We start from the raw sequence: 22288 nt of genomic DNA, 5'->3' as shown, positions 1-22288 counted from the left end.
GAATATAACTGGGGAATGCTGCAGGAAGAGCTAGAACTTTATTTTTATTTTTTTAAAAGATTTGTTTATTCTTTAATAAATAAGGAGAGAGTCAGAGACATAGGCAGAGGGAGAAGCAGGCTCCTCGAGGGGAGGCCGATGTGGGATTCAATTTCAGGACCCCGGGATCATGCCCTGAGCTGAAGGGCAGATACTCAACCCCTGAGCCACCCAGGCCTCCCAAAAGCTAGAATTTTAAATCAAGTGCTGACTTCAGACCTTAGCCATGAGATTCTTCTGCCCCTCCTACTATCAGCTGCTGTATAGTAAAAACTTGGAAGTCCCAACAAGGAATATAAGCAAAAGTTTTGAAAATGATGAAAGAATGGCTAATGGGCTCTGCCTTCATCACAAACAGCTGGTTCGATGGTCAGCTCTTCCCCTTCCCAGCAGATCTGCCTTCTTCATCCTTCTCCCCGACTGCCCCCTCTGCCTTGCCCTGGGGAAAGGGTCCCCTTTATTAATGCCATTCCTGGAGATGTGTTTACACAGGGCAGGAAACTTAATATCAACATTCCCCGAAGGAGAGTGTCTTGTCACTTCTGTGAAGCACTTCAGGCAGGGAGAGACCAGCCTCCTACCCAAATCAAAAGGCACTTACAACCTTTAAACAGAGTCTGGAGGGAGAGTTTGTTTCTACAGAGCCTCTTTGAGTTCCTGAGCTTGTCTGTTATGATGAGGTTGAGAGGCAGTTATTCGTATACACAAAACTCTCCCTGATGCCTCAAGAGGCTCTCTAAGAAGGATCTTGCGAATCTATTCAAAGCAGGGAAGAGGGAACACAGTGGATTCGGGTGTTCAATAGGTAGGAAAGGACAAACTCGATGAGCAAAATTCTACAAGTCTCTGTAAACTAGTAGGGAAAGATTATAATCCATCTGGCTCTGGGGCCAGAATACTGATAGGATGTGATGACTGGCGGGGTGGAGGGGTGCTTAGGAAGCCTAAGGGGGCACCATCAGGACCCAGCAGAGCACCATAGGATCAAAGAATGAACCCAGGTGATTTTTATAAGGTACGACATGGAGGCCACCTAACCATTTTTTTTAGCTTCCTTTCCAGGCTCCTCCTACCCAGCATCTGTTACCTGGACTGCCCCACACTCTCCTCTCACCTTCGGTAGAGGTCAGCTCTGTGGAGCTCCTCTACCCCTATCACTCTCCCCTGTACCCCAGGGGCTCTCTCCTGTTCCCAAGCCTTCAATCAGGGTGATGACCTCACAGACTCAAGTCCATCCCGCCTGTCTCCTGGAAATCTCACCTGCCTGTCTCTCGCCCATGCTTCAGACCCAGCACTTCCAAAATACTGGTCATACCCTTAGGTACTTGTTTCCTTGTTGTTACCTTTGAGAATACTACTGGGGTCTTCTAGGTCTGGGCTGCCTTTCCAAGATCCTTACAAGCCCTCAATCTCCTCATTCCCCCTCCCCCAAATGGTCATGGAAGGGGACACGTTTATCCCTGGACTTCTGTTTCTCAGGTTCCTCTACAAGAATGCATCCTCTCCTCCGGCTCAACATCTCAGAAGGGCCAGACTGCAAGTGTGAGTATTTGAGCTCAAGGGCCCATACACATACTTTACGATGAATTCCAGATTTTATCTTCTCAATGAACATTTATCTAGTATTTATTAGGTGATTGTATGTCCAATGCCAAAATGAATGAGGTATACCCTGAAAACACTTTCAGTCTACTAAAACTATAATGCAAAAAAATAATAATAAAAATAAAATAAAACTATAATGCAAGTAGAAAGATAACACCATAAGATACAGTGAGAACACTGGCCCTGTTTGATTCTTGGGAGTTCTGTCTGGAGATATACCAAAGGCTGCCTGCAGAGATGTAAGCCCACTGCAGAGATGCCAATGAGAGATTCCATTCCAGCCTTCCTGCATTCACAAGATCCACCTTCTGCTCCCTCTTTGATACCAAAAGGCAGTGCAATCCTGTATTCTTTGATTCTTCCTTGTTTGTTTCCAATTCTTCCACAGTCAACTGAGTGAGAACAACAGAAATAAGTTGTCTGCATAAAAAGCCATTATGGAATTATTAGGGTAGAAAGAAAAAAAATGAGACTATCCGATACTGGACAGTTTGCCAAGGTGCTGGGTTATAATTGCTAACATCGTGATGTACTCCCAGTGTGTCAGGGCTCCAGTGTCCATGCCCTTCACCACCATGACAACAAGAGCAAGTCTGCCCTTCTAGAATCAAGAGCTAGGTTCAGAAGCTCCAATTATCCTGGCCTTCCCGTCAAAGACCAAGATCCACTGAGCCTAAGCGGTAAAACCCAAGGGACTTTCCAGAAATACAGAATTTGCTCTACTCTTCATAGAAAGGCAGTCAAATAAGAGACTACCAGTTCCTGCCTGGTGCCCTTCCTAGAAGTGCCATTTATTTTCCAGGCGGACCCAGGAGTCAGAAACTGCCAGGTAGAAGGGGAAAGTGATGAGTTAGTCCTCGGCCATGGAGGGGCTTTTTATTATTATTATTATTATTATTATTATTATTATTATTATTATTTTATTTATTTTTTCATGGAGGGGCTTAAATGGGAATGTGGGGTGAGAAACTGTACTCAACAATTTACTCAATTCCCTATTCAAAACTTACTCCGAGGGCAGCCCCGGTGGCCCAGTGGTTTAGCGCCGCCTTCAGCCCAGGGCATGATCCTGGAGACCCAGGATCGAGTCCCACGTCGGGCTCCCTGCATGCAGCCTGCTTCTCCCTCTGCCTGTGTCTCTGCCTCTCTCTCTCTCTCTCTGTGTCTCTCATGAATAAATAAATAAAATCTTAAAAAAAAAAAAACTTATTCCGGACTTTTTCAATTCAATAAATTAAGGTACTGGGGGGGAAAAAAAAAAAGGACAAGTTCCTGACAGGAAAGTAGAATCCCACAGAAATGAAGAAATGACTTGGCTTGGTCCACATGACTGGTCAGTGACCTGAGTCCTCAAATCCAGAGTTCCTGCCTTCATTTTGTGTCCCATTTGCTACTGTGTGTCTCCTCTTTCACACTGCCACCACACCAGGAGATTATCAGCTAAGCAGGAGAGCTATAGAGTAGGACTTTCCAGGACAACATGGAAGAACGGCTCAAAATCCAAAAGAAATGAAGCAAACTCAAATGCAGTTTCCAGGTGGCAACTTCAAGGTGACCACCCCTGGCCTGTGTAAACTGGGGGAGGAGGGGTGCGTGGAAGTAGTCTGACACATACTCCCACACTGCTTTGTCCTCAATCTAAGGCTATAGAGACTCCAAAGAAAGGTAATGACCACTGTTTTCCCCCCATGCTCTTCTTTGGCCAATCTGGCCTGGTAATTTTCTCTGGCCTTTCCTTCCATGTCTTTTGCCTTTGCTCATTCTCCAGGGTAGAGAATTCTTCTGACAGCCTCTTACTGAGCCACTTGCTTTCTGTCTCCATGCCAGCCAACACACACACACACACACACACACACACACACACCCCTCTGTGTGTACATATTCCCAATTTACTGATTCAATATGTTTACACTCTATTCATAAAGCCCCAATTTACTGATTCAATATGTTTACCTTCTATTCATAAAGCCCCAAATTCCTCTGCCCGATTTCAAGGCATTGCATATCTGGCCCCAACTGTGTCAACTTTGTCAACCCCTAAAATGGAACCAGGCTGCTGGAGTGCTGGGAAAAGTTTTGAGATATGGGTGATAATGTCCAAAATGCCCAACGTGGCCATCTGGGGTGGAGCACTGCATCAAGAGGTAAGGGGCAGGGGGAGTCCACCAGGAGTAACCCAGCTCATGTAGTTGAAGAGAAGCACAAAACCAAAAGCTGGAAACACCGGTTTTAACTTCAAAATCAAAAGGCAAGGAATGATCAAAACAAACACATGAAACTGGTTTTAGTAACAGATTGTTAGTCAAACAGATTGTTGAGGGCAGCCCAGGTGGCTCAGTGGTTTAGTACCACCTTCAGCCCAGGGCGTGATCCTGGAGAACCGGGATCCAGTCCCACATTTGGCTCCCTGCATGGAGCCTGCTTCTCCCTCTGCCTGTGTCTCTGCCTCTCTCTGTCTCTGTGTCTCTCATGAATAAATAAATAAAATCTTAAAAAAAAACCAGATTGTTGATGTTGTTTCTCTGAGATTCTCTGGATGTTATGGCATATAGTAAATGTGATATTATGGTGGGGTTGTTGAGAATGTAATTTTTGGTGTGGATGAAAAGATTCATAGCTGTAAAGATGCACGAAAGATGCAAAAAGGTGCAGCTTCCCTGGAAAACAGTATGGTGGTTCCTCAAAACAACACAGAATTACCACATGATCCAGCAGTTCCACTTCTGGGTTTATGCCCAAAAGAACTAAAAGCAGGGACTTAAACACATATGAGTAGACCTATGTTCACAGCAGCATTGTTTACAATTGCCAAAAAGCAGAAGCAACCCAAAGGTCCATCACAGATGAATAAACAAAATGTCCTATATACATACAATGGGATATTACTCAGCCTTTAAAGGAAAGACATTCTGACACGTGCCACATTGTGGATGAACCTGGAGAACATTATACTCGGTGAAATAATCCAGACGCAAAAGGACAAATACTGTATGATTTCACTTACATGAAGTAACTAGTATCAAATTCATAGAGACAGAAAGAAGAAAGGTGGCTGACAGGGGCTGGGGAGGGTTGGGGATGGATATACAGTTTCAGTTGGGGAAGAAGTTCTGGAGAGGGGTGGTGGTGATGGTTGCACAAGAATGTGGATGCACTTAATGCCACTAAACTGTCCACTTAAAAATAGTTAAAATGGTCAATTTTATGTTGTGTATATTTTAGCACAGTTAGAAAAAGATGTATAAAAGGAAGTAAAAGCATTTTAGTCCTAAATTTCATTTGGACATATGGTCTCAACACACAACGGCTTTTATCTTATCTTTGGGTAGGATGGGGGAAGTTTTTCTTAACACTATATGGAATGACTAACCCAAGAGCAAAAAGCTAGCAGAGCTACCTCTAGGAGTGATGTTCAAATACCATTCCTCACTAAAAGGAGCCAGCGCTTCCTTAGAGGAAAAGGTCAAATCCAGGTCTGGGAACAGAAAACGCTAAGAAGAGCTTGGGATATTTTGTTGTATGGAAAGCAGGAAAGGATCAAACTAAGATTTTGTCAAAAGAACTCAGGAACTAATTTGGACAAGTTCCCACTGACAAAGACCGAACAATCTGAGCATCAATTAGGATAATAGCTGCATGGATTATAACACATCATATATGTTTAAATCTCGGAGTTCTTAATGTTACTAAAAAAAAATCATTGGTAATCTCTGAAGGATGTCAGGAGGCTAATTTATTATTTTGAAAAGTAAAGTGAAAGAAGCAAGCACTCATCCTGGCATTTCTATACAAACTATATCTCAGGGTAACCAAATATTTGGTAAACTGGAGTATTTTTTATTGTTACAGATGTATTTCAGCTAATAAATGAGCATTAGAATGTCACCATTTGCAATCCCTAATGGAATAATGGATCTAGGTAATGCCCCTCACTAGCTGCTGAATGTGATCAAGCCTATTTTTCCAATTACAGATTTACATGAAAAACAGGACTAAGGGGACGCCTGGGTGGTTCAGTGGTTGAGTGTCTGCCTTAGGCTCAAGGCGTGATCCCAGGTCCTGGGGTTGAGTCCTGTATCAGGCTCTGCACAGGGAGCCTACTTCTCTCTGTGTTTATGTCTCTGCCTCTCTGTTGTCTCTCATGCATAAGTAAAATCGTAAAAATAAAAAATAGATTAAAAGAGGGCAGCCCAGGTGGCTCAAGCAGTTTAGCACTGCCTTTGGCCCAGGGCCTGATCCTGGAGACCCGGGATCGAGTCCCACGTCGGGCTCCTTGCATGGCGCCTGCTTCTTCCTCTGCCTGTGTCTCTGCTTCTCTCTCTCCTCTCTGTGTATTCTCAGAAATAAATAAATAAAATCTTAAAAAAATAAATAAAAGAAACTTGAGAGATACATCGACAGAAGCAGCATATGGACCTGATTTGAACAATCTAAGAAAATTAGAAAAGTGGATAATATGAACACTGACTGATATTTAATGATAGTAAGGAGTGATAGTTAATTCAAATCAGAGTATCACTGGCATTGGAGCTATATATATTTTTAAGTGTCCTTGTATCTTTTCATACAGAAGTATTTATAGATGAAATGATAAGTTGTCTGGAATTTCCTTCAAAATAACACAGTATGGGGGAAGGGGGGTATACAGGTAAAATACAGCTTGTCATGAGTTGATATTTGTTGAAGCTAGAGGATGAAGAGTCACTCTCTACTTCTGCATACATTTGAAATTTAATATTACAAAACTTGTCTAAAAGGCAAGAATTGAACTTAAAACCTTTATCTTCATCTCTCAACTGTGTGGGAGGTAGGTGAACTGGCTAATCCATCCTGTGGGGTCTAGTGGTACATTCCTGCATAAACAGTATTCTTCCTTGTAATTATCTATATTCCCATCCGAGGCCACTCCTGGCACCTACCTCACCTCTAGAGACAACACCAGAAGTGGGTGAGAGTGGGACCCTGCCTCCTGGATTAACATCCCCACCCCCCACCCCCATCTTCCCAGGGCAGGGATCTGGCTTGGGAATTGGAGTTGGCCTGGAATTTTGCCACTTCTTTCATTTCAGCCTAAATACCCACCACCCAGCCATGCTGTGCCCTCCTGCTCATGCACATACATAAGGTCCTCCTTTCCATCAGAGTTCTCTAATTGGAAATGGGTGCAGAAAAAGAGAAGAGGTAGTCACGGTGTTGTCAGGGGGAGGCAAACACAAAACTAAGGGCCAATGTGTGAGCCTTGCTACACTATAATCAAAGTGATATGCCCAAAATGCTACTCGAATCCTGCCCACGGCACTGCTCTCCTTTGTCTGCTCTCAACCAAGGCCAAGTTCAAACTCTAGATGCCTCAGCTGCTTTCCCGCCTTCCATCCTCCCACCTACATGGCATAATGGCCAGACTCAAGACACATCCGCGGCTTGGACTACCCTTCCCCTTATGCAGCACACCCTTAATCATTGTTTAGGGTACAACACAGGAGTTCCCTCCACCAGGAAGCCTGCTCTGAGGTGGCAGGGCCAGTTTAAGTACACTAAGGGCTCCCGTGGAACCCAGGTTTACCCTGTTAGTGCCCTCCGTATACCAGGAGGGTGCATTCACTTTTTATCTCTCCTAACACACTGTAAGCTCCTGGGATATAGAGGTCATCTTGTTCATTTTTTTTAAAGGTTTTATTTATTCGTGAGACACACAGAGAGGCAGAGACACAGGCAGAGGGAGAAGCAGGCTCCCTAAGGGGAGCTGGATGCAAGACTCAATCCCAGGACCCTGGGATCACACCCTGAGCCAAAGGCAGGTGTTCAACCACTGAGCCACCCAGGTGCCCCATCATCTTGTTCATTTTTTATCTCCAGAGCCTAACAAGTGCCCAGTTCACAGGAGGTGGGCAAAGATATTCGTTGGCTGGTTAACTGATAAAACAAATGAGGTTCTGGAACTGGTGTTTGGAATGGAGCTCTACCCTCTATGGATCTCCACTGACTCCTAGAAACTCAGACACTGAAAGGGCTTAGTAATAACAGAAAAGCCAAACCAAAGGAAATATAAACTGAGACCAACTCTGAGGTAACTTGAACTGTGGTTTCCAAACCGCTGGGCCACCAGGGCTGCTGAACCGTGGTTTCCAAAAGTTGTTCTTACATTTTAGTAGTTAAGTATTTTATTATGTATAAAAAATAAAACTGCCCATCAAACCCCAAATTTCACAGATACTGTTCCTTCAAATGAAGCAGGAAGCCATGGAAACCTACATGAAGAGACTCCATGAATTTGATGCCCAGGCAAAGCTCAGGAAGGTCACAAGTTACTATGATAGTTCTGGTATAAAGAAAGACAAAACCAATATGAACTATCATTCTGGGGGGTATATAATACCCTGGATTTTAAAAAGCCCAAAGGGCCCTAGAGCAGCCCTTCTTACCATTTCTACTCCTGGTCTGATATCTGAACCTTACAAATGCTGGCACTCAAGCTAAGAGAGGCATAGGGAGCTGTCTAAAGCCATGCTGAGGAAAGGGAGAACACAGGATAGGGTTCTAGGGAACCTCAGTGCCAGACTGATTGGTGGGCCTTCACCTCATTGACTTCTCTTTCTAAAAAAGTGAGTCGAACCCTACTGCTCACGGTTCCTAGCCAATCAGAGCCTCACAAATCAACACATCCTGCAACTAACTGGTTGCCTCACTTCAAGGGGAAATCACTTAAAATGTATAAATGTATAAATACATTCTGGGTTTTTTAAAAAGATTTTATTTATTTATTCATGAGATACACACAGAGAGGCAGAGATATAGGCAGAGGGAGAAGCAGGTTCCCTGTGGGGAGCCTAATGTAAGATTCGATTCCAGGAACCAGGGATCACAACCTGAGCCAAAGGCAGACTCTCAACAGCTGAGCCACCCAGTTGCCTCTATGTTTTAGCTTTAAATTGGCTATATACTCAATAAGCCAGAAGATTGAAAAACTAAGTCTTTACACACAGCTCTCCCATTTGATTGGCTGTTTATTATTGGTAGTTCCTTCTGTCAATTTCCCATCTTTGCTCTACTTAAGGGATCTGACTTCAGGAGCCAGTCTGGGTCACTGATCTTTAAAAACTTTCTTCAATGCTTTAATAACTAAACAGTAACTTTTACGACTGTTTAAATATATACATATACACATGCCTGTATATGTATGGTAACTAAGAAGTTAAGGATTAAGGCCTAACAGTGGTTATCTTTGGGTGGTAAGATTACTATTTGTGTGCACTAGTTTATATGACTTTTTCATTTTTCCATATTAAACACATGTGGAGTTTAATAAAAGACGGATAATTAACTTTTACTGATATGATTTGAAAAAAATATACTATTTGCTTTTCTGAAGCCATCTTTGACCTAGAAAACATTTTCTTTTTTAAATAAGCAGTATTTTCCTATTAAGTGTGTACTCTGAGAACCACATTCTTTATTTAGGGTCAAGTTAAGTTCTTTCTATGTGCTAGGGAAAGGTTTTATTTGTTGTTTGTTTTCCCCCCACCTAGTTAATTTCGTGGGGTAGCTTGTATTATTGCCTCTCTTTACCTGGTTTGATTTATGATCTTGGAAGTCAGGTCATTCTTTGCTAGGTCGACGAGAGAAAGAAAAAAAAAAAGGTTTCTCCACCTAATACCTGATAAAATATCTGAAAAGGTCATTGCAGACCTTGACAGAAACATACGATTTCAACCCAATCTGATAAAACAACAACTAGAAAACTTTTATCATAAGAACATAACTTGCTATTTCCCAGCTCAATTGACTGAACTTTTTTTTTTATCTGAAATGACAGACATCATAAGATAGGAAAAGCTGCAGATAAGAAACCAAACTGAGTTGTCTTGAATCAGATCCGATTGTCTGCCCCTGGTTCAAACTCCCACACCTGCTCTGAATGGGTCAATGAGAGTCTCTCTTGGCACGGTCCCCGAGGGGTTTGGAAACATTGCAAAAGTGGTGAACTTTGAGACTTCAGCGTTTATTCTGCGATTATAATTAACCTGCTCACCAGTTGCTATTGATCAATTCTGAATGGAGGTGATAAAGTTTGACTGGATTTCTAGAAGTAAAAATGGAGCTTTAAACTGGGAAGAAAAAGGGAAGACTACAAAAAAATAATTTAAGAATCAATTTCCGTTTTAAGATCTGCAATTAGGGAATCCCAAAGCTTTTGGTTTAATAATCTATCAAACTGTGGCAGTATCTCCTTAATTTCTCATTCTCCAAAATAAAGTACATCTGTGATTCAACAGAGTGAAAGATACCCTTAACACTCAACTTGCAGGAGCTTTTCAATGACTTTAAACGTATGGAATGGCTTACCTGCCTGGATTATACTCCTCTGGTAGAAAAAAAGATACTTAGAGCCCTGAAGTCAGTTTTGGGACTCCTGCAAAATGCTGAAGGCCAGAAAACCAAATTCCCTTTTTCCAGATAAGAGGCTTGAATATCCTGGCTCAATTCTGATTACAGAGCAGTAATAGATAAAACCATAGGCCCCCTGCCAGAAACGAGAAAGCTTCCACTGATCGCTTCTGGGTTCAGCTCAGCCCAAGTCCATGGGGCTCTTGCAGCCAGAGGTTTTAGACACTGTCCTCATATATCCCCCTATTCTCATCTTCATTAAAAACATAATTACTACAGTGTTTTTCTCCCCTCCTTTCTCTGCTCCTACCACAAATACATGTCAGAGAAGAGGGACTACAGAGATGCTGCTTCTAGTTTTCTTTTAGGAAAAGGATTTTTGAGATAGCCATATGGTTTTGCTTTTTATTCTTTTGCAGCCAGCAATCCCTCAAGAATGAGAGAATCCTCCAGTTTGGAGGTTGGAATTCTGGGAAATCTCTCTTTAATTCTCTGCACAAGAGAATCAGGAGGCTGAAAAAGATGTTAGAGCAAGGCAGGGATTCCTAATGTTGTACTCTCCAAGAGCAAGATGCACAGAATCAGAGTGAGATGGAAGGCTACTAGAGAGGCTATTGGACCTGGAGAAGAATTGGTGGGAAGCAGGAACACAAAGGGAAAAACTATATTGGGGAGAGGGTGCAGGTGGAGACCAAGTAATAGAAAATCCTAAAATTTGAGGGGCACCTGGGTGGCTCAGTCGGTTAAGCGTCTGCCTTCAGCTCAGGTCATAATCCCGGGGTTCTGGGATCCAAACCCTGCATAAGATTATCTGTTTCCCCCTCTGCCTTTGTGTCCTCTCCCCTTCATGCTGTCTCTCAGTAAATAAAAAATAAATAAAATAGAAAAGAAAAGAAAAGAAAAGAAAAGAAAAGAAAGTAAATTGTAAAGTTTGACTCTTTCAACCACCATGCATGTTATGGTCCTGAGGTGCCCTCATCGTAAATTTGGCAAATACAAGGGAGGTAAATGAAAGGAAAGTATGGAAGTCCAGAAGTTGGACTTAGAGGAGTTCTAAACCAGAGCTGTTGCTTACTACCAATGGGAACTTGGGCAGATTAATCTTTCTGAGGATCAGCTACCTCTCCTGCAAAATGGAGATATCTGCCTCTCAGAAAGGACTTAAAAGTCCCTATCACCTGGCAACTTCCCCACTGACCCCTGATAAAGGATCCAACTTACTGTATATAAACTGCATTACAGAGAGCAAGATAGAGGCACATATGTAGCACAAGATAAAAGCTACTGTCCCTAAAAAGTTGTTAGCTAGTTTCCAAACATTAATGTATCCAAATTTGTAAATTTATTTTGTACAAAATAAAACAGATTAGAGGTTATTCCTATTATAATCTCACTCATATTACCTTACCTATTTTCTTTAGGAGACAAATAGCTGTGTAGATAGCCAATAAAATATTTAAATAATCCTTCATAGAGTGTATTACATGAGAACCCGTCATGGACCATAGAAAGCCAATAGAACAGAGTGATACCCATTCCCAAACCTTGAGACGGCCTTATTTATCACCTGCACCTTATTCAAGTTGTGCAGACCAAAAAAGTTACCAGGAGACAACTCCTTTCAGATGTCAAAAAAGCTCCTTCAAGTTTTTTTTAAAAAAACAGCACCCAAGGGCCTCCAAGAACCTCTCTCCTCTAGAGCAAAGCAATGGAAAAACCCGCAGTCCTTCCTCTTTCGTATGCAAACAAAAGCAGCAACATTTGCAACTGGCTTCGGCTCTACATTCGGTACAACTCAATTGCCTTAAAAGGACACGCTGAACAGAATTGGTTAAAAGACTCACCTGGCCTTGGGGGAAGGTAATTTGTCTAACATAATTCTATCACTGCCTTAGTGGTTCGCTGGTTCTAGGCCCAATACAACCTGAGGGAGAATTGCCACTGCAGGAGAGGGCACCTGTGTATGTCAGGTGCCAATGCCAGTAATTTGACAATTGCTTAGATTTGCTGCCAATAGACATTACTGAGCATAGGATAAGGGTTTTTTGTCCCCTCGGTAAAGCAATCTATTGGATAAGCAAAAACCGAAAGCTAAATTCAATAAACAACAATTTACATTACAAAGCACTTTTCTTGTGCATCCTTAACTCTAAATATAGAACTCTGTTTTAGGGGCACCTAGGTCGTTCAATTGTTTGGTTTTTTTTGTTTGTTTGTTTGTTTTGTTTTTTTGGTCATTCAATTGTTAAGTGGTTGCCTTTGGCTCAGGCCATGATGGGGGTCGTGCGATCCAGCCGGAGCCCCCATATCAGACTCCCTGCTCAGCGGGAAGCCTGCTTCTCCCTCTCCCCATACCCCTTCACCTGACTCCACCCCATTCGTGCTCTCTCGAGCATGCTCTCTCTCAAATAAATAAATAAAATCTTAAAAAAAACAAAAACAAAAACAGAACCCTGTTTCAGACAAAAAGGGAGAGGGCCTCTCAGGAAGTTAAGTCATGAATGCTATATGTCTCTTTAATAACTTAATTGGTTTAATTTTTTTAAATTGGTAATATATTCACATGGTTCAAATTCAAAAGGTTCCCTTGTCACACCACTGTTCCCAGCAATGGTTATTCACAATTATTCACAAGAGGTGGAAACAACTCAAGTGTTCATGATGGATGAATGGATTTTAAAAATGTGATAGATACATAAAATGGAATATTATTCAGTGTTGAAAAGCAAGGAGATCATATGACAATACAATGTGGATGAACCTTGAGGGCATTATGCTAAGTAAAATAAGCCTGTCCCGAAAAGGTGAATGCTATACATGAGGTACCTACAGTAGTTAAATTCACAGACAGAAATTAAAAAGGCAGTTATCATGGGCTGGACAGGAGGAAATAGAGAGCTATTATTCAATTGGTATAGAGTTTGCAGTCTTGCAAAATGAAAAGTTCTGAAACCTGTTTCACAATGATGTGAATATATTTAACACTACTGAACTGTAAACTTAAAAATGACTAAGATGGTAAAGAATAAAATCAAATCGAACTCAACTTTAACATCCCTATATTTTTTTAACCTCCCACTATTTCAAAAGTATTTTCTTATTTAATGGGCTTATAAAGAAGCACAGAAGTGACTATTAAAAATGGCTAAGTTGGTTAAAAATTCAAAAATTCCAGTGGTGCCTGGATGGCTTAGGGCACCTGACTCTTGGTTTCAGCTCAGGTCATGATGTCAGGGTCATGGGATGGAGTCCCGCTTCAGGCTCAGCTCTCTGCAGAGTCTGCATGAGATTCCCTCTCTGTCCACCTGTCTCCCTGTTAGCTCACTCTCTCTCTAAATTAAAAAAAAATAAATCTTAAAAAAAAATTCAAAAAGTTCCAAGGCATATGTGGCAAAAATACTTTCTCCAACTTTATCTTTCACCTACCCAGTTATCCTCTCCATAGGCAATCGACATCAAATGCATATATTCTTCTTCTTCTTCTTCTTCTTCTTTTTTTTTTTTTAGTGGGCTCTTCACCCAACACAGGACTTCAACTCAGGACCCAGAAATCAAACACTGAGCTGAGATCAAGAGTCAGACTCTTAACCAAAAAAAGCCATCCAGGGGCTTGTTTTTTTGTGTGTGTGTGTGTTTTTTTGTTTGTTTGTTTGTTTTTAACACAAGTAACATACAATATACATATCTTGTACTTATAAATATCTTGGAGACGACTCCATACCATAATGAATTTCCTGTTTTTTAAAGCCTACATGATACCTACTGTTTGCATGTATGATATGTATATCAACAGTCCCCTGATAATGCACATTTAGGTTATTCACAATTTTTGTTATTACAAACAGGGCTACAACTGTGCCAGTGTATTTGGAGAATAAATTCCTAGAAGTTAAATTTCTGGGTCAAGGGTATCTACTTTGAAATTTGTTGGATATCACCAAGGGCTCTCCTTAAAAGTTGTACCAATTTACACTCCCACCCACAGGTATCAGAGTTCCTGTTTCCCCACGCTTCAGAGTATGTTTGTTTTCTTAGCTCATTTAAGTTTAAAAAAAAAAAAAAAAAGGAAAGGGATACAGAAGAAAGTGTTATCTAAAACTGTCTCCTGTGCATCATTCTACCTGAGTGCTTAGAAAGTGCCCAGCAAATGTGGCCTGACCTTTTGATGGGACACAATTGGGCAGGTGACAGATCTCACTGGAAGCAGTGACACACCCCTGGCCACCCCGCACACACCTTCTCCATTTAATTGGCTCTCAATCTAGCACCACACACCAGCCCCAACTCTGACTGACCCGCTCAGGGTGGTAACCGGAAAGTCAAACAACTTTGGTTTTCTCAAAGACTGACAAATCATTCTCTGGCCAAACAAGCTACTTCAGAGTTGATCTTGCAGAGTTCCCTATATAAATGAACTGGCTCTGAAAGAAACTGGCTTAATTGATAAGCAGTTTCCCAAAGATCCAGAAAACACTTTGGAGAGTTTTCCACTGACCTATACCATAAACAAACTCTCACAACACCATGAATGAGGCAAAGCTTTTAAAGGAACCACCTGGCTGACACTGGGTGATATACATGTATTTCACTGTTATTTTTTTTTAATCAACCCTTAAAATTATTTTAAAAATCTGAGATCCTGGGATGCCTGGGTAGCTCAGTGGTTGGCTCAGGGTCAGTGATCCCTGAGTCCTGGGATCAAATCCTGTATCCGGATCCTTGCAGAGAGCCTGCTACTCCCTCTGCCTATGACTCTGTCTCTCTCATGAAAAAATAAATAAAATCTTTTTTAAAAAATAAAAAAATAATAAAGATCTGAGATCCTCTGGCAGTATTAGAATTGCTTGTTTCACTATTACCCCAAAGAATTGTTATTTCGTAATAAAGCACATGTTCCTCGCTTTTCCAGTAACATCCACTACAATGCTATTTCCTTCATGGTATATTTACACATGATTTCCATGGTCTCCTTTTATGCTTTAAGTATTTGCAGGCAGTAATTAAAAAACCAACTTCATTGTGGTATAACATACATACAACCAAATACTCCCATTTTAATAGTATATTTCCACAAGTTTTGACAAAGTGTTACACCTGTGTAACCACTCTGATTGGTTCCTTTACAAGGAGACACAACTCTAGTACCCTGCCCTAGCTATCTCTCTCACATGCACATGAACATGGGCTCTAGCCCTTGAAATGCAAGAATTCCCTGAGCAGCTCCACTGGCACACAGCAATGCACCCTCTCCTTAACCACTTTCAGTACCCAAGGGGTTATTATTAAGAGAAGCCATGTTCCATATTCTAATTCAACAACTACAATCATGTGAGAAGGTGTTCTTGCCAATCCTAGTGTTCGCTTACCTGGAGCAACACAAGGTTAAAAAGTCATAGACTTCTGCCTTGCAAGACATTTTTTAAAAAGATTTATTTGTTTATTTATTGGAGGGGAGGGGAGGGGCAGAAGGAGAGGGAGCTAGAATCTCAAGCAAACTCCCCACTGAGAACAGAGCCAACAGGGAGGGGCATGCAGTTGGGTGGGGGTGGGGGTGGGGCTTCTATCTCAGGACCCTGAGACCTTGAGCTCATCTGAGTTCATAACCTGAGCTGAAACCAAGAGTCAGATCCTTAACCGACTAAGCCACCCAGGCAACCTATTAAGTATTTTTATACAGTCATTCTCCTCTCTCTTTCTCTCTCTCTTAGCCACCCTGTGACTTCTCCAACCTAAAACAGCTCCAGTGGTTTCTCAAGAGTTGTAGAACCCTCCTTCATCCTGCTCCCTTTTCCTCAAGGCTCCCCAAGGGGCCTGTGAAGCAGCCACCCATGTGTTTTTTGACCTGGGCAGAGTACTGCGGCAATTGCCTCCTAGATCTCTACTCAAATATTTGCCAAGTGCCCAGCATGTGCCTGGCACTTAAATATGAGTAAGACTGTACCTGCCCTAGGTAAGGTCACATAATTCCATTAATGTAGCCTAATTGATGATTTCAACAGTTGTTTCAGGGTCAGGCACATATTGAACTTGGAATGAATTGAAGTTCATATACATTGCCATCAAGGCAAAATAACTCCCTCCAACCCAAATGCAGGGCTTTACAGAGGCCTTTGTTAGCTTTTATTACTTTGAGTTTTGTCTTTTCCAATAGCCAACATAAGAACTCTGACAAGATATTAACTATATTATTGAAAGTTAGTACTGAAAGGCAGTTAGTACTTCATTAAAAAATAAAGCTGGGGCAGCCCAGGGTGGCTTAGCGATTTAGCGCCGCCTTCAGCCCAGGGCGTGATCCTGGAGACGTGGATCGAGTCCCGAATCAGACTCCCTGCATGGAGTCTGATTCTCCCTCTGCCTCTCTGTGTGTGTGTGTCTCTCATGAATAAATGAATAAAATCTTAAATAAATAAATAAAGCTGTTCTCTTATTTCTTCTCATTGAAACTGAAACCAGTTTCTGAGGTGAAGAGTGACTTAGTCTGTGTGGTTTTACCTATGGCTGTAAATATATTATTAACGCAAAAGCTATGCAGTATGGTATCATTTCACAGTACTACGAAATGTGATGGTAAATGAGGGTGTAACTTTTTTTTTTTTTTTTCCAAATTGCAGGTGCTGTGCTTTTCCTGGCAAACTCCTACTTACCCTTCCAGACCAAATGCAAATGATACCACGTAGGTGGAAACTTCAAGATTCCCAGACATGGGGCACCTGGGTGGCTCAGCAGTTGAGCATCTGTCTTTGGCTCAGGGTGTGATCCTGGAGTCCCAGGATGGAGTCCCGCATCAGGCTCCTTGCATGGAGCCTGCTTCTCCCTCTGCCTGTGTCTCTGCCTCTCTGTGTCTCTCATGAATAAATAAAATCTTTTTTTTAAAAAATTCCCAGACAGGAGAAAGAGCCATTTCCTGTCTTTTCTCCTTTGCTCTTAGACAATACTGCAGCATGCTACTGGGTCGTGTGCCTAATTTCATGTCTGTTTAGGATGACCAGCCATCCCTGTTTATTGGGGACTGCCCTAGGCTTCACACCTCAAATTCCAAGTCCTGGGAAACCCCTCAGTCCTGAGAAAATCTGAAAAAATAGGTCACTCTACATGATAGTGAATAGCAGTTTAACAAAATAGCTATCTCTTAGGAGAGGCCAAAACCAACTACTTCATAAACACTGCCTTATTTTTCTAATTTAAGACAATGCTGAAAGTAGTTAAGATTATCCCATTTTACAGAAAAAAAAAAAAGAACTGAGAGAGTTAAGTAACTTGCCCAAGATTGAAGGGATACCGGGAATTAAATGAATGTTCGCCCGTCATACTACCAAACTAACTGTCTTGCCATCTGAGGGCCAGGTGGCAACTCCAAACTGCAGGGTCTCAATAAATATCATGGAATCAGTAATCACTTATCATCATGCTTCAATCACTAGGAATCAGCTAATACGCCAGAGTTGGTCCTTGATAAAGCCACCAGGCATTTACAGGAGGGTGCCTGGGATAGGAGGAACAGGATAAAAAATATTTATTTACATGCACTGCTTTTAAATTGACTTGCTTTTTTATAAGTGCCACCTGCAGAACATACCGAAGATGTGAATGCCAACACTTTCCGCACGCCTCATGTTCTCTCACAAAGATAACGTGGAGGCTTTCATGACCACCATTTAACACACTTGGCTATGTATAGAGGAGATAATCCAGCTGCTAGGCCAGACCCAAGGACTGTCTTCAGGTGGGGCTTCCTGTACTAGTGGGACAGAGCAGAGTATTGGGAAGACAGGCCACACTTCTCAGCAAGGGAAGTGCTCCTTGGAGGTCAGCTTGTCCTTTGCTGACCTTGAAATCTGGGAAACTTCTTACTTCAGCACTCTCCTAAATGGTATGGGTTGCATTTTAGAATTTAAATACCGGGTGCACTCACACAGTTTTGCGTGTGTTGTTGTTATTGTTGTTGTTTTTAACATTACTGTGGTTGTAATTCTGATGACCAGAAAAATATTTCCTCCATTTTTGGACTTTGAACTTTTTTTCCCTAACCAAACACCAAATTCTCATTCCAGGTTATAGGGGTTAGGCAGCAGCCTTTCCACTCCCACCACAAGTTAAAAGAAGTGGAACTATGGGGGCCATTCCTCCCTATTTTAAAACATAAGTTCTAGAAAGACTTCTAGAGACGACTGAGAGTTCTGAGAATGCAGGGCCAAACGGCCGCCGCCAACACACCCATCCACAGCTGCCATTGTATGGAGATGCTTCAAGCGAGCTATCTCGCTCAGGCCCTCCAAAAGGCTCCGGAGCCAGTTACCCCTCCTCCCCTGGGGGGTGCCGTCTGGCTCCCCTGAGAAGGGGAGGGGGAGACCAGGAGCCGCAGACCCTGCCCGGCGCCATTTCCACGGTTAATCAGTTTACCTGGGATGTGTATTTGGCTGGACCCCCCTGGGGACCCTCCCTGGCCACCCAGGGTCAGAGGATAATTTAAAAGCTCTTCAAAGCCGGGACCCTTCCCAGAGCCAGCCTAAGACTGGAAACCTGGGAGGGACAGGCTTTACTCTTCAAAGTGAGAACAAATGTGAAAGGATTTAGCACTTAGTAGGTAGTCAATAAATGTTAACTTTGTTTCTCAGGTCTGGGCTTCCCTTCCCCCCACCACCCCAGCCATCTCCAATCAAACCCGATCCCGTCCCTTCCTGAAATTCCACAAGACCCACAGGTCGTTTGCATTTTGAACTAGTGGTTGCCACTTCCCTTTCCAGACCCTTCCCCAGACTTGATTTCGTTCATCTGCAGGTCGGCGCAGGGGAGCGCCTGTTGGCCGTCCTTCCCGGGGCTGACTGTCACAGGAAATATTAAATTGTAGCCGTTACGATTGTTACTTGTAACCTCAACCCTCCGGACGAGAGGACGCTCAACTTACAGAAGCTGCTGCCAAGTCTCCATTTAAGTCAGGTATTACAGAGAAGCCCCTCTGGGCTTCCGGCGTTCCTGGACGCCGAGGAGGCGCGCGCTTCCAGCGCAGCCCGTGCCTGTGCGGTCGCAGACCCGCGCACTGCGCAATACGCTCTGGCCCGAAGGCACCCACAAGGTGCCAGCCCCACTTCAACCCCTCTCGCAGCTCTAGTTCCTCCTTTGTTCCAGGTGTGAAATCCCGACGGGAGCGTAATGTGCCGCTCGGAAGGATCCTCCAACTGGGCCGCCAAATGGCCCAGAAGATCTCGGGCTCTATCTAGCCACCGTAATCGGTTTCCCCGCTGAGGACGCTAAGGGAGGGCCGAGGGGACGCGGGAGCGGGGAGCCCGCGATCGCTGACGCTGTGCACCGCGGGCTCCCGGGGCTGCTCCTCCAGCTGCCCAGCGAGCCTCGCTGGCCCCCCGCAGTCACCTGCACCTGGGCGTGCTGGCTCAGACACACTCGGCCCCTGACACCCCGCAGTCCTCTCTCCCAGAGAAGCACGCACAGAGCGGGCTGGCCCTCCTGGAACTGGGTCTGGGCTCCTTGGGGCTGTGACCTTCGCCGCCGCCAGCTTTGGCACCTCCAGCTCTGCCCCCACCGCGTCTGCTTCCTTGGAGGCTCCCGCATCCCGCCCCCATGCACGCACGCACGCACCTGTGTAGAGTTAGGTGCCCCCCGCCCCCCCCAGCCCGCCCGGTGCCCGCGCTCAGTACTCACCGAGGTTGGGGTGTCGGGCGGCGGGGTTGGCCCTGCCGGGCAGGCTGTGCAGGACCGGGCTGTCGAAGGGGCCGGCGGAGGCGGCGGCGGCCGCGGCCCAGGACGCGCCCACGTCGGCCATGTAGGCGGGGTAGGGGCTGGAGTAGGAGCCCGCGAAGCCCGCGCGCCCGTACTGCTCGCGGCCCGCCAGGCCCGCGCCCGCCGCCCCGCCGCCCCCGCTGTAGGCCGCGGCTTCCCGGGCGGCGGCGGCGGCGGCGGCGGCGGCCAGGGACCCGGTGGTCCCCGGGAAGGAGAAGCGCGGCGACACGGGCGGGGGCGTGTAGGCGGCTCCGTCGGCGCCCGCCTGGCTCCAGCCCGGGCTGCCCTGCTGGGCTCCGGGCCCGGCCGCCGACGGGGCCGCGCCGGAGCTGCCGCCCGAGGAGGCCCCGGACGCCGCGGCCCCGCCTCCGCCCTGCAGGTAGGACAGGCCCAGCACGGACGAGGGCACCCGCGGCGTGGGCACGTAGACCGGCGAGGACGCGGCGCCCGCGCCGTGCATGAAGGCGCCCGGGCCGCCCGCCTCGTAGGCGCCGGGAGGGGGGCCGTGGTTGGCGGCCATGGCCAAGCTCTGGTACATCGCCCCTGCGAGCCCCGCGCCCCCGGGCCCTGTCCCTCACTTGCGCGCCGAGGCGCGGCGCAGGGAGAGAGCAGAACAACAATTAAAAAAAAAAAAAAAAAAACGGTAATAATCGTGTACAGGCGAGGGGCTGTCGCGCAAACGAAGGTCAAAAATCAAAAGTGGAGAAAAGCAGATCTCTCAAAAATACGTAAACGTGTTAAATCCAGAATCGAGCCCCCCCCAAAAAGAAAAAAGAAAAACAAAAAAGAAAAAAGACTCTCTGGTAGGCTCTGGTTTACAGGAAAATCCCAAATTGAAATTTTGGTTCTTCCCGGAGGTGCTGGAGGAGGGGCTGCTGCATCGACCCCAGGGCCTAGAGGTCCCGAGCGCCTGCGGGAGGCAGCGGGGTCCCGGCCCCGGCCTGGGGGCGCGCGGGGGCGGTCGCGGCGCACGGTCTTCAGGACGCCCGCAGACTCCCTTCCTCGCTGTGGCCACGGTCCTAAAGCAGGAACGACAAAAAAAAAAAAAAGGGACAGAAGTTCAATCGGAGCCTTCACGCCCCACTTCCCCTGCGCTGCGAACCCAAGAAACCGCCGCTCTCGGCGCCCAGCTTTGGAAGCCAGGCGGTTCCCAGAGAAACTGAGGTCTGCGCCTTGCGGAGGCCGGGAGGCCTGGCTGCTCCAGGGAAGCCTGCCTGGGGAGGGCCGCTTTACAGACAGGGTTATTGGGCATGTAATTATTGTGACCTAAGTCAAAAAATTTTTTTTATTGCTTGTCAGGAAGGACTTTAATTTTTACCTTATTTTTCAAACAGAATTCTTGTCCCAGTATTTTCTAAGTTCAAGGGTTTCGGGTTTCCAGCAGAGTGGCCGGGACCCAAGAAATCTGGCTCATCTTCGTCCAGAGTAACCCTCAGCGTCCCTGGCCGTTAAAAAACTTTAGATTGCCCGAGAAAGACGACAAACTTTATAAAAACCAGCAACCTAAGAAAATTTTGTTTGTGACCTTTTTTTTTCTTTAACTAGAGGTAGAGTCTAAATGTTTATACATGAGCACAGTGTCTGCTAAATCTCTCTTAAAGGATTGTGAGATCTCTTATCCGTCCACACACTTTACCATGTAGAAGTCAAATCAGAGGAGATATTTGTTTCTTGCAGTTATATTTTAGCAATTTTGCAGACTGGATATCAAAACCAGAAGATTGAAAGGGATGTGCAATTCACTTTACAGAACTACTCAATGGGCCATTCAGACTCACTGAATGGGTTTTTCCATATAGAATCACTGGTCCACCCACGTAGGGAACCAGAACACCAATGCCACCGCTTGAAGGGGAAGAACAGTTCATAGGACTTGGTTATATCCTTGTATCCTGTGTTTTTATTTTCTCAGGCAACTTTTCTGATAAAACAAGAGCTCTATGATCTGAAGCACCTGCTCTGTTCCAGGTCCTTTTTGCCACAGCTCCACTAAGGAAAAGTGTGTCTCCTCATTTTACAAAAGCGGGAACTCCTGAAGCATTGCAAAGTTTTGAAACTTGTCAAAGACCAAAATACAATTAAAGGGTGGTGGGGGACAGAAGCCGTGGGCCTCCAGGGTTTGAGGCTCACCACTACACTCCCACTTTTCTCCTTAACAATCAGCAGCTACTTTTAACAGTGGTTTCTTTTTCATTGCAATAGTAGAATTGCAAAGATATTAACTGACCTTTATTACACTAAATCCAGGCTCTGTCACTTATTGAATGACTTTAGACAAATTACCTAACCTCTGTGCCTCAGTTTCCTTATTTGCAAAAATGCAAACGTTAAAGGTATCTATCTGTGAGGATTATGAGGATTAAAATTAATATATATAAAGCATTTGTAACAGGGTTTTATAAAACCTGTAACAGGCACAAAGTTCTATATAATCGTTGGTCATTATTATAGATTTCTACTGTGCCATAAGACAGTGCCTCAGATATAATCATACTATAATAAATGGACATCTTAAGTATTGTAA

At 44.5% G+C, this 22288-nt stretch overlaps 1 protein-coding gene across 5 annotated transcripts in view; it reads right to left on the bottom strand.

Moving 5' to 3' along the window:
* The window catches only part of GATA4 (GATA binding protein 4), an 85121-nt gene that overhangs the window by 31304 nt on the left and 31529 nt on the right, over nt 1-22288 (bottom strand). For all 5 annotated transcript variants that reach the window (XM_072719647.1, XM_072719646.1, XM_072719649.1 and 2 more), the window contains exon 2: nt 19687-20783. In XM_072719647.1, coding sequence (XP_072575748.1) covers nt 19687-20302 — 616 coding nt within the window. In that variant the 5' untranslated portion in view covers nt 20303-20783. The remainder of the gene's footprint in view (nt 1-19686; nt 20784-22288) is intronic.

This window comes from Vulpes vulpes, chromosome 9, assembly GCF_048418805.1.
Source record: "Vulpes vulpes isolate BD-2025 chromosome 9, VulVul3, whole genome shotgun sequence".
In the NCBI taxonomy this organism is placed as follows: Eukaryota; Metazoa; Chordata; class Mammalia; order Carnivora; family Canidae; genus Vulpes; species Vulpes vulpes.
This window is presented reverse-complemented; position numbering and strand designations above follow the sequence as displayed.